Below are 12,960 nucleotides of genomic sequence, written 5' to 3'. Positions count from 1 at the left end.
CATCAGTGTTTCATGCAGCTCTTATAGGAAGTATATGATATTTTTGTTTTTAAAAAAAAGGATACTAAGAAAATTTGCAAGTTTTATCTCTAGACTGAGGGAGGTGATCTCTGCAGAAATAAGGGAAGACTATGCCAGAAGCTGAGAAACAGACATGTAATCCTGCTCTATGGAAAGAGAAGATAAATTCCAAAATGTGTAGCAGTGAACTTGCTGTCAATACCAGGCAAGAATCTGTAACTGTCAGTTAAGGAAATTGTTTATAAGCACTTAGAAGAGAAATCATGACCATTTGGAGTAGGTTTGCTAAAAAACAAGGTTTGTCAATCTAATTGTATTCTTCTACTTGCCAGCATTATTCATTTACTTGCCAGCTTGATGAGGGAAATGAAGTGAGCATGGTGCAATTGGACTTCAGCAAAGTGTTTGATCAGCTCTTTCATGATCTCCCGTTTGAAGAAGTGGAGGGATACAACCTAGGCAGGAGAACATTATCAGAAGGGGGTTTCTTAAAGAGTCTGTGTCAAGAGGGAGAGCGATTTCACATGGTATCCTGTGTGTCTTAGCGCTATCCCACTCCACATTTTTATAAATGTTTGTAATAAAAACTATAGAACATGAACTTATCAGACTCTTCAGAAAGACACGAAGTTGGAAGGGAGAGCACTGAATGACAGAGTTGGGATTCAAGAAGATCCTAACAAGCTGGAACAATGAATTGAACAAGATCACAATTAAGTGGAGAGAGATCTATCTTCCTGTGGCTTGGATGATGTAATCAAATGCTGAAGCCATGTGAGCAAAGTGGAAAAATACTAAGAAGTGTTAGTTCACATATACATAGGTGGTCATTACGTCTGTGGAAGGAGTGAGTGAATGAGGAAGGAGGAGATACTCCTAATTGCCTAAGCCCCTCTAAAATTATAGGTCTCTTCTCAGCTCATTACTGGCAGCCGGCTTGCTGCCTACTTTACTAGGAATACTGTGATCTCAGGACTAAATTCTCTCACTTTCTTTTACATTATTTCAGAGAGAGAGGTCCTTCCTCATTAATAACCACTTTCATTTTTCCATCATCCAAGCAGTTTGATTCCCTCTCCTGTCAACATGCACATGTTTCCTGTCTTAAAGCAACAAAGCAACAATACGCTCTAAGTTAATTTTGCTTTTTCCATTATGCATTATTCTATTTCTCTTCTTTTTCATAAGCAGTTCTGTTAGGGAGAATTTGTAGAGCCATCCTGAAGCTTACTAGCAGTGTTTAAATATGTTGAGTTACATAGGCAATCATCTATAGGTTCTTGAATAGGAGACTGAAATCATGAAAGTCTTCTATAAAAGTTATTAGGGTGGCATAGAGAATGATGAAGTATATAGAGAAGAGACTAAAGGCAGGAAAAAATAGAAAAGGTAATTCTAGTTATGAAGGCTGTGAACATAGAGAATTTAAGTGAATCTCACCAACACAATGAGAATCCAAGACATTTCAAAGGGGGCCAGGGAACTGACTAGAATTGGTATATGGCATATACATAGCATGAGGAGGAAAAAAGAGCTATATCAGGTTTATAAGAAATGGAAGGTATGAACTTTTCCTCTGAGGGAACTAAAAAAAAAAAAAAAGAAAGGAAGAAGAGAGGGAGGTAGCAGAGAAAGAAGGAAGCAGAGACAGGGTAGGAAAAAGTAGAAGACTACAGCAGAGCACTGGGAAGCAATCCATAAGAAATGAGCAGAAGTATTGCCAAACTGAAGCAAGGGCCAGGATGGAGCCTGCTTTGTTCCAGGCACTGTGGTAGGTGCTTGATACACAGTAGTCATCAACATGGTAGTGGTCTTCAATGAGCTTACCATCTTGTGATGAATTGCATGAAAATAAAATGAACCCAACTTAGCACTGTTCAGCTTCCTGATCCAGCTATACCATGAGTATACCAGGTTAAATTACTGGGGGAAAATGGAAGAGAAGGGTAGAGGAAGACCCAGGACTGAGGACTCACGTGGTCAATTGTATGATAACAATTGAGGACGTCAAAGACACTAAAAAAGGGCAGCACTGAATTCTAGGGTGACATGTCTACCTCTCATGACTGATAGGCTGGAAATGAGGGAAAAGATGCAAGGGGGAAATGGAGAACAGTCTGAGTGAGGGCAGAGAGCCCAACTGAGGAAGTGGGAGAGATGGAAACTTCTCTGTTGCCAACTTTCCTCATCTCTTCTTGAAAACCTTTACAGATTTCCCTCATCACGTTCCACTCACTCCCAGCACTCCAGTACAAGGCCAGCCACCATCTCTCATTCTTTTCTTGCTTCCTTCTCTAAATACTGATTTGTTTTCTCTCAGTCACTCCCATTCTTTGTCTACATCAGAGCTAAAGACTAGAAGTTAGGACTATTACAGATCAATGACCAGGAACAATGTTTACACACCTTTCTCATCTGTAATTATGTGTCTGTTTAAACTTAAGTTTCCTTCATTTATTTTCTCATTACCACCCAGCAGTCAAACATGATTTGCTTGATCTTCGCATGGAAGTGTGAATTGAGTATGTCTTGCTTTTGCAAGCTGGGGTCCTGAAGCTTTCCTTAGTGTTTATAAAGAATGATGGTCTCAAGCTTGTCTTAAGCTCCACTACCCTTTAAGTTAACAAAGGAATTATCTTTCACAAGAGACCTGCACACTGCACACAAGACCCTGATTCCTTATTTGCTAGTAATGTTTCCCTGTCTTCGATATTAGCTGGAGCTCAGCTGGGTTTTGAGCAGTGATTCACATATTATAAATATCAGTGTCTGTCTAATTTCCTGCATTCCTCTCTCTTTGTTAATACATCAGGATACATTTATTAAATGCACATCATATGCCTTCCAGGCCCTGTGTTAGGTGATGGAAATACAAAGATGATGATAATAGTCTTGTATTTTATACTAAGATAGTAAGTAGTCCTATTTGTTGAGCACCATACTGTGAGGCAGACACTATGCTAAATACTTTACATGAATTATTTCATTCAGTCTGCCCTTCCCTATCATGCTCATTTTATAGATGAGAAAATACAGGCTTAGGGAGTTTGAATAGCCTGCCCAATACCAAACAGCTGATGATTGGCAGAGCTGGGATTTGAACCAAACCATTCAACTCTGAGAGTTCTGTAAAAACTGGATACATTCCTTATCTTTTCTTGGCTCATCGTTCATAGTGTGTCCTGTACAGCGGTCCTGTCGAGTCCTATCTAGGACTGGTTGTCTTTCAGATGACGTGTGTATCCACAGCATTGAGCGGCCATATCAAAGGCTGGCTACCATAGATGTCAGCCATCTCCCCCTCCACACATTCATTGCTGAGTGTTACTCACTTAGGCAAAAGTTGTCTCGAAAGCAAATGTTTCTCCTTTCCAAGTGCTTTCCACATCTTTTCATCAGCAGCTCAGGTCTTTAATCGGATGCAGTTGAACGGAGCCATGAACCTGAGCCATGGGAGAAATGAGACACAGGACCCTCTGCCTTTCTTTATCTTTCATGCCCTCAATGTGTCTGAAGAGTTGCCTGCTCTTCAGTTTGGGTTTCTCTCATGCCTCCGTGTCATTAGACATGAGCTATGCCTTTCTGATGTGTTCTTAGTGTTTCCCTCGGGAGGCCCATGAAGGCAGTTTGTCCCAGAATTGGTGGTGACTTGGGCAACGTGGTGTCTGTCAAGTTTCTTCAGTGTAAAATCAGTATCTTTCCCTTCGAAATTAATCGTTGATCTATGGGGATTTACTTCAAGACTGTATAAATATTCTGTACCCATTAAACTTTCAACTAACAATTTTAGAATCCATTGATGACGCTCACCAGAATCAATGATAACTATGGTAGTTGTAAATGGTGATTTTTTTAAAACTCTACTATTCTTTCGGCATTTCTTGGTTGGCATTCTCTTCTAAGCAAGATTTTTTCCCTGCTCCCCCATTTATTTATTTGTTTTAAAATTTATTATCAGTATAGATTCATTGTTTCCTATTACTATTTATTTTGCTGTGCAAACTGTCCTAGATTTAGCCAGTGGGAGTCTCTGCAGGCTGGCTTTCCGTTCCTTTCACTATGTCTCATCACTTTTTTGAGTACTTTCTGGCCCAATTAGATATCCCAACTTCATTTATCCTTGTACTTTCCCTGCCCTAGCCCTAGAATCAGACATTTCTCTAAGAAGCCTCTCTGGTTCCATTTAGGAATGGAATTTGAAGCCAAGATCTGGGCAGTTGTCCAAAATCTTGATGACACCATGGAAAGCTCTCTCCATGAACTCAAACCTGCTACTCACCTGGAAAACAGGCTCACTGCTCCCCCCTCCCCACCCCACCTATAGGGAATGGGTGTCAGGAGAGGGGCTGGTTTCTTCTCATTCGTTTTTGTATACTTCTTTCACCCACCTGCCAGTCCCTGCCTTTAAATCCATATGATAGCGGGGCTAATCGGGAATGCCAAGGCCACTGTCAGGCGGGGGTTGGAAAGCATCCTGCTAATCCTAACCTGTGCTCTTAGGGAATCACAGGGACCATCCTTGAGAGGAAGACTTGACAGACCTTTGCATTTCTTTTTGAATGGAGGCTCTTATGAGTATAACCTGTCCCACGACCTTCTAAAGGGGAGTAACTAAAATGCTGCTGTCTTTAACCCTGCTGGCGGCACAGTGGACCTCTGCCATGGCTGATTGTCTGTCCCACCCCATGGTACCAGCTCGTGGGCCCCGGTGCCCTCCCTCCTGCTCAGGCAGCTGATCCCGGTGCTACACATGAAGAAGCCTCTTTCCTGGCCCCCTATCTCCCAACCCCCTTCCCCAGCTTTAGCACGAACTCCCAGGACATTCTCTTGCATCAGGAATTGTTTCATCCACAGAAAGGCAAGTACAGACGATGGGAATGAGCTTCACAGCAATATCCCCATTCCTCGAGTGAATGATCTGCAAGTCCGTCTTTTCTCCCTTCTGAGATTAAACTGATCAGTTCTCCAAATGAGCATGAGATGGCGGCTGCGGCCAGGGCTGGCCTTTGGGGCTGTGGAGGCTCCTTGACGCCCTGGCACGGCCTCCGTGCATAGCTGAGGTTGGGCAAGAGATGCACGTTGTAAATTGTGGGTGGAGTAGATTTCAATGAACATGAAAACTATGAAGCTCATTCTTGGCGTTTGTCATTTTCATTTGCAAATCTATCATGAAAAAAAATTTGATATCCAGACAGCTCAGGAGATACTAGGATTGTAGAAACTTGTTCCTTACCAGAACTCTGTCGTCTCCTTTTTTTTTTTTTTCCAATCAATGTCAGGGTATTTTATTTAGAGTAAGATGAATCACCTCTTTTATACATTATCTCCCTTCTGATTAAAAAATCAAATAAAACAACCACCTAAGGAAGCCCCCAATTCCCCTTCTCCCGTTCTCCCTCAGGTTAAGTGTTCTGTCTCTTGTAATCCCAACAGAATGGAAATCTATTCAGCATGCGTCTGATATTCTAGAGCTCATGTAAGTCCACTACGTGTTTGAAATCTGGTAATATGAGGCAACACTTACACAAACTGTGGTAACGGAGCCTGTCCCCACCGCCCAGCCCCAACACAACTTTCCTTCGGCCAAGAAGTTTTTTGGCAGTTTTTAAAAGGTTCACTCTCTTACAAATGTTATAGAGCGAATGGTTTTCCGATTGCCTTGACTGGGGGCACTGACTCAAGCCACAAGAGGAAGGGTCACAGAAGTCAGGTGTCTCGTTTGCTTACACAGAGGATTGTTACTAATAGTCAGACCCTACTCTAGAGAACGATTTATGTGTACAGCTCATAAAAAGGGAGTTAGATACCAAAGTAAAATAAGATAAAATTGTTTGTTTTAAACAAAGCCTGTTCAAAGTGAGGAGATGGGTCTCCAGTGCCCCTTGTGTGTTAGAATGTCGTATTTTCTTGTTTATGTGACTGTTGATGACACTGGTGTGCCTCGGGGCATTGCAGAGCACTTTATTAAAAACTGTACAACCACTGGCTTCTCTCTTGTGGTCTATCTTTCTGCCACGACATTCCTTTCATCTGGCTTCGTTTCCAAAATATGTGTATGCAAACATCCACGGGGACACACCAGGTGTAAAATAGACATTGACCAAATGTGATCCATACTTCTGCATTTGTGTTTTCTTTTCTCCCCACTCTAGAACAAGAAGCTCCTTTATGAGAAGATGAAAGGAGGACAGAGACGCAAGCGGAGGGTAATGCCTGGCTGGCTGGCGGGCTGTGGGGATGCCTGGAGCTTTCTGAGCGGGGGCAGTTGACAGGCCGTTAGCCTCAGTGGTTGGAAGGTAGCAGAATCCTTTCACGTGCTGAACAGTGGTCCCAAGTGACAAGAGCCATTCCTAAAAAGTCTGCCCGTGGTTTCTGCGATGTCCTCCCCAAGCTTTAGCATGTGATTTTTAGTGGCATGCTAAGTTTTGTGGCAATTCTACCAGCTCCACTGCACTCACAAAATGTCAATTGCATCCCTACCATGGGTATAGGGACGCGGGGAGTACAGGAGGGTATGTCTTTCCTCAAAGGGTCTGTAGGCCACTGGGGGAAACTGCTCACACCTCTGCATCAATTATATAAAAACTCGAGACAGGAGCCAGGAAGTGTTGAACTGCCTGCTCCAGGCAGTAATTTTGAAGGAATGTAGGGGCAGAAAATGAGATGAACAAACCTCATTCCTTCTACATACTTTTTTCCCTTGCTCTAGCCAGATTGATGTAAAAATTCACTAGATCCATTATATTTGTTCGCTGACTGGTGAATTTACTGCAGGCTTAGTTATTAACCGTCTCTGAGCTGCCCAAGGTGCTGTGCATTTACCCACTACAGTGATGCCTCTTGTAAAGCTGATGTCAATTTGCTTTGGGTTTACGATGCATTTTATGGTGTTGAGACTGAACAAGTGGTCGGTGGTTGGTGCCTTACTAGACAAAACCACCTGCCATTTGTTTTGGATCAGATGGAGGAAAAAGTTAAAGTCCTGCTTATTACATAGCAAAGTGCTACCAGGGAGTAACCGTTTTAGTTAAAATATACAAACCAAACTGTATACCCAAGGCTACTGACTGTTTATGTAGAACAGCAAGTGCTTGGATCCTGGCAAAATTTGGGAATCTGGATAGTGGTAACTGTGGCCATTCTGAATAGTTTTGCTGAATCCAGGCAGAGAATGCTTTAAGAGGGGTGGATTTTCTGGACTCAACATTAATTCCTCAGGTCCCTGAAACAGAAAGTTCCAAGCCCCTGTGCTGCCTGACAAAATACAGAAGACCCCGTGGCCAGCTGTCTATTTGAGAAGCAAAGTTTTGCTTGTAAGCAGATCTTCAGAGAGTTAACGGTGTTATTAGGGGTTTTTCTTCAGTGATTACAGTTTCTAGTGGCAGATGATGGCAGGAAGGATCCAAAAGGTATAATGCGGTCTTGAGAGAACATCAAGAAATTCTATTCCAAGAGCTCAGGATACCCATAATTTACCAGTAAGATGGCTTGAGCATCTCCCCATGGCACAACAAGGATATTTCCAAATCAAACCAATGACCGTACCAAAATGAGTAACTTAGCATGAAGCTTTAATCGCCTCTCCTTCCTCGCTCACTATTCCTTCTGCCCTGACTCAGTTAATGACTTTGGGTCATGATTTAGATCATTTTTCCATGAGACCAGTGACTACCAAAACTCAGGACTCTGGCTAGAACACATGTTATAAAGGATTTTACTTTGGCTTCAACTTCCTCCACATAGGAAAGGCTTAGAGTTTATGAAAATAACGATCACTTTGACCCAGAGGTATCAAGTTCTTCCTACTCTCAGGCATCTATTGATACAAAGATCCATGCTCATGCCGTTAACCAGGGGCCTTTCAGGTCTGGTGGAGAAACAGAACTTGCCTCCCCTGTCATCAGGCCTCAGGTGGTGTTCCCACCTTGACTGAAGACTTGAAACGACTCCCTCAAGTGTGCGAATCAATATAAAGAAATTATGGGCTTTTGTGAAAAAATCAAGGCTTTCTCCAACTGAGCTCAGCATCTGCTGTGGTTTCCAGAGGTCACTAGAAGCAGGGGTCCCATCCTAATGGTTCTGCGGTTGTGAAGTGGCAATAATGTTCTCTGTGTAACCTAGACAGTCTCTCACCCAAGGGAGAAGGTAAATATCTAAGTGCCTTGTCATTATTATTACTCTTATGTGTAGGATTCAATACTCATAGACATTTATCAAGAAAGTTCAAGCCCCGTGTGCTGCAACGAAGACCCAGTGCAGCCAAATAAATAAATAAATATATAAATATTTTTTAAAAAAATACTACTGTAGTTTAAATTAAAAAAAAAAAAAAAGCTGAAGTGATTGCTCCTGTTACTTCCTCATTACTTCACTTTCCCCTGCCCTCTATCATTTGGCATGTTCCGGGTCTGGACCAAAGGACTTGCTGCCATGACAGTCCCTTGCCAGGAGGGATTCTCCCCAGAGTTACAACAGAGCCTCAGGTGGTTTTATGCAAATTTCTATACTTGCTCACATCTGGTTGAATTCCTAGTTGCTTCAAGAGTAAAAGGTCAATTCACCTTTTAAATGACTTTGCAAACTAACTCTTAAGATGTATCTTGTTGATATTTGAGATCTACTATTATTTAAAGAGTTTATCAACCCTTTATTCCCATATTTGATAACATGAATATCTCATATCCTTTTAAAATATATTAGAATTTTTAGTAAAATATATTTTTACTAAAAAACAATCAAAATATTCATAATCCTGAATACACTTTTTCAGTTCACACATGCTCCACCTAGCCAGAGATTCTGATACGATTCCCTGGGATAGGCCAGGCCATTCCAGTTGACAATTCCTGATATAAAAAGGTATTTTAGTTATTTAAAATATTTTAAAGATGCTTCCCAGCAAAGTACTGTTATTTGGTGACATATCACTTTTCAGATATATGAGGACATCGCATACTTTGTAATTCTCAGCTTGTTGGTGATGCATTTTTGCACGATGTGTGGGACCTTTCATCATTCATGCTTTTACCTGTCAGAATGTGGAAGGACATTCATTAAATACTACACTCCGATTCCAGGCCTTGTCTTTTGGAGAATGTCTGCTCACCCTTCGAGAGTTATGGCAGACAATGTCCCGTGGGCAAGAGAGAGCCCCTGCAAAATGCCTCCATGCATCCATGGGGACTAGAGGTGTGATGGGATTGCTGATTATTTGTAACTACAGCTCCTTTCTTATGTTTTTGTTCAGTTATTGGCAGGCAACTTCAATAAACAAATATCTTCCAAAACTTCTGAATTTTTTCTGCTTGCTAAATACTGTGTTGAAAAGCTCCAGTTACTAGTTCAAATCCAAACCTCAAAACATAGATATGGATTAGAGAAGGAATGGAAAAACCTTGACTGATTCAGAATACCAACAGCTGAAAAGGATTTCAGATGGTGGAGTCTTGAGTCAAAACTAAAGGAGCTTTCTATATAACTTCCTTCTTTTCTTCATGTTTTGAATTTGACTGAGGGAAGGTGAAAATGATTGCTAGAGCCCCTGATGCGTCCTCTTTAAGTAGAATACTGCTTTGAAAGAATCAGTCACAGCAACAGGTGATCTGTGACCACTCTGCAGATACTAATTCCCATCTGGCCCTGCTCTGTCATCGTCTTTAGAACATTCTTCTTGTAAAATGATTTAATGCAGTTCACATTCTCTCTCCCCTAAAATAAGGCCATAGGATAATAATTCTGTTTCGTGTGAGGCTTTGTATCTAAGTTAATAGTGAGGGTTTCTTAGCTGGTTCACTTCAAATCTTTATGCCAAAACAGGGGATGGAACCCAATTGTATGTGATACTTAGCTGTGTGAAATAGTTGTGTGAAAGACAGAGACACCTCTGTCAGCCAATGTTTCTCTGGCCACTGAGGTATTGATTAGTGTACCGGAGTAATCATCTGGTACGTAGTAGGCACCACTGTTACCTTGTTAACCCAATAGGCCAGAAACAATTCTTGTTCACTTCTTCTGTGCGATGTCTGTATCCGATGTCCACATATGACTCCAACCATGTATTTTTTTTCAGAGTGTCAATCCATATCTGCAAGGACAGAGACTGGACAATGTTGTGGCAAAGAAGTCAGTCCCTCATTTTTCAGGTGAGGATAAGGACCCAGAGTAAAGCGAAGATGTTGAGTGGAAACCCACACGACCTGACCCGTCAGACCTCCTTGGTGTTGCTTATGTGTGCTCGTTGTCAGAGCCCCTGTGAATGGCAGCATGTTTCTAATTTAGACAAGTATGGATGAAAAGCAGCTGTATTTTGATATCCTATTGTCCTTCACACTGATAGCTCTGCTTTCTGCTAAATTAGGATAAGAGCTTTTTTCCTTTAAATGTGGAGCTGCAGTGAGCATTAAAATTAAAATGTATGTGTCAATAACAATAAAAAGCAAATGAATGAAATGTCCTCCGATTTCTTACAGTTTAAAATGGTGTTTCGGGTGGCACTGTTTTGGCCAAGTCTGTAAAAGGCTGGCATTTGATTTTGATTATGTAGTTAATCCAGCCCTTGGGCATTATTACACACCAATAAAGAAGATTGTACCCAGGAGGAGCTGACACATTTCACTTGGCTGCATCTTAATAAATGTGTATGCAAGCGTGAGTATGTGCATTTCTTTTTCATTTAGAGCGTTCTAAAACCTCTTTGCTTACTAGAACAAACTCACAAATATGCTCTTATCTGATCTTAACAATAATACGGTGAAGTAGATGGCGGGGGGTGTTATTATTCCCATTTTACAGATGGTGGGACTGAGACTCAGCTTCCACGAAAAGCTGAAAATGGCACAGTCAGTATTCGGGGACTAAGGTCTGCTGACTCTGAGTTTTTATTCAGCAAACATTGTTTCTACCATGTGCCGGGCACAGGGCTGGGCTCTGGCGGGGGGCACACTGGGGACTCACACTGACACCAGCCAGGTCCTCAGGCAGCAAGGCATCCAATCCATGAGCTCTGAGTAGGTCAGTCAGCTCCATGCTGCTTTCAAAGCTCGGAATGGCAGATGCAGACGTGCTCTCCTGCATGCTTCTGAAGAGGCAGGCAATTTTCTTTCAGCCGAGTCCTCCCAAGTCAGAAAAATCAGTGAAAGGCTGGCAGGAATCGGTTCACTGGTGAGATTATTCTCGTGCTCTTTATACCTCCTCACTGTAAAAGAGATGATGGTTTCAGGCTTTGATATCATTGGCCTCAATTTCGTTGTCTGTAAGAGGGAGACAGCAGTGAGAAAGGACTCAGGGAAGAAAGACCATTCTTGATTTTAATTTTAATAACTGCATATTAAATCCAAATGTCAGTGACTTGTCTAATAGAAATAGCTTGTCCATATTTAGTTAGCATGTGAGTCTGTTATTACTTATACAAATCAAGAAAAGTATTGGCCCCTGTTTTACGGCAGGAGGCATGTTTCCTAGAGGGCTTCACCAGGCAATTTCTTCACAACCCGTAGTGTCATTTCAGAAGCATCATTATCACCTGATTTTAAGCGAGAGTTCCCTCACGTCCTAGAGACGTATAGAGCTGGGAGGGTCTCCTTTATGGATTCTGTGTTTTGTAGGCATTTTAATTACATTTTATACCAGTTCCAGTCCGCTTAGAAGAAGGACAAAGGACATCTCTTTCTCCAAGATTGGACAGAAGGAAGGAAAGTGGCTAAAGACATGCTTTGAGGTCATGAGGAAGGAAGTAGAAGTGAAGCAGGAGAAGGGGAGGTCATTGTGCCTGGGTTAGGCTTGTTCGCCATCCAATGCATTTTCTGCCCTCCCCTGTTTCACAGGCTGCCTTGTCAGCTGACTTCTGGCTGGGTTTAATGTGAGGTCCCTGAGGGCGGAGTAGAAGGTGAGAAAATGGGAGAAAACAAGATAATTCATTTTTGCTCCTGGTAGCTGCATCTTCTCTGAGGCTCCATCTCCTGCCAGGTAAGCCTGGCCCCTGGGCCCCAGTCATGTCACCTCTTCCACTGGTCCCTGCGGCCTAAGGAGGCCATGGCTTCTGTCATATTGTTCATTTCTGGGTTATTTCACCAACTCCTGTTTGGCTTCCTGGCCTTTCTATCACCTGTCTAAGCCATTTTCTACATTGAATTATTTCTGTTTGAAATCTTTAGAGTGTTTTCTGTTTTCCTGGTTGGTCCCTGACTGATGCAGCCACCCATAGGGGAAATCAGGAATAAGTTGAAGTATTCTGAGAAGAATTTAGAACAAGCATTGTGGAGAACAAAGAGGACAGTGATCCTCAATCATTAATGTAACAGGATTCACATGGGGGTATTGTTAAACATGCACGCTCTGATGCGGTAGTTCCAGGAAGGGCCTTAGATTTTGCATTTCTTATAAGTACATAGGTGATGCTGGTGATGCTGGTCCGTGGGCAACATCTTTTTTTTTTTTTTTTTTTTTTTTTGCCATACGCGGGCCTCTCACTGTTGCGGCCTCTCCCATTGCGGAGCACAGGCTCCGGACGCGCAGGCTCAGCGGCCATGGCTCACGGGCCCAGCCGCTCCACGGCATGTGGGATCTTCCCGGACCGGGGCACGAACCCGTGTGCCCTGCATCAGCAGGCAGACTCTCAACCACCGCGCCACCAGGGAAGCCCATGGGCAACATCTTGAGTTGCAGAGAAATAGGGAATTAGGAGATGATGAATGAAATTGCATGAACTGCTCTGAGAGCCCAGTTAATAACTTAGGGCAGATAGGGCAGACGTGAGAGTGGGCCCCACAGATTGGCACATGGTAGAACACCAAGGAGTCAAGATTCTAAAACATGAGGGAAAGCAACCCTGAGATGCCCCATTATAGACATGAGGCTCTGTAATGGGTCAGGTTGGATCAATGATCTGAGAAAGGTCAAAAGATTAGCGGAAATGATGTGGCTTGAAATAAGCTTCAATAG

At 42.5% G+C, this 12,960-nt stretch overlaps 1 protein-coding gene across 4 annotated transcripts in view; it reads left to right on the top strand.

Annotated features, from left to right (window-relative positions):
* LOC309963649 (neuroendocrine protein 7B2) overlaps positions 1 to 10,186 on the top strand; it is a gene marked incomplete at both ends in the record, with an annotated part of 52,115 nt that extends 41,929 nt beyond the window's left edge. For 2 of the 4 annotated variants that reach the window (XM_082842139.1, XM_082842138.1), the window contains 2 exons: positions 6,174 to 6,227; positions 10,091 to 10,186. In XM_082842139.1, the coding sequence (XP_082698265.1) occupies positions 6,174 to 6,227; positions 10,091 to 10,186 (150 nt within the window). The remainder of the gene's footprint in view (positions 1 to 6,173; positions 6,228 to 10,090) is intronic. The other 2 variants (XM_082842141.1, XM_082842140.1) reach the window with 1 other exon arrangement.
* Positions 10,187 to 12,960: the final 2,774 nt, after the last annotated feature.

Source organism: Leucopleurus acutus, assembly GCF_964270905.1.
Source record: "Leucopleurus acutus genome assembly, chromosome: 1".
NCBI classification, from domain to species: Eukaryota; Metazoa; Chordata; class Mammalia; order Artiodactyla; family Delphinidae; genus Leucopleurus; species Leucopleurus acutus.
This window is presented reverse-complemented; position numbering and strand designations above follow the sequence as displayed.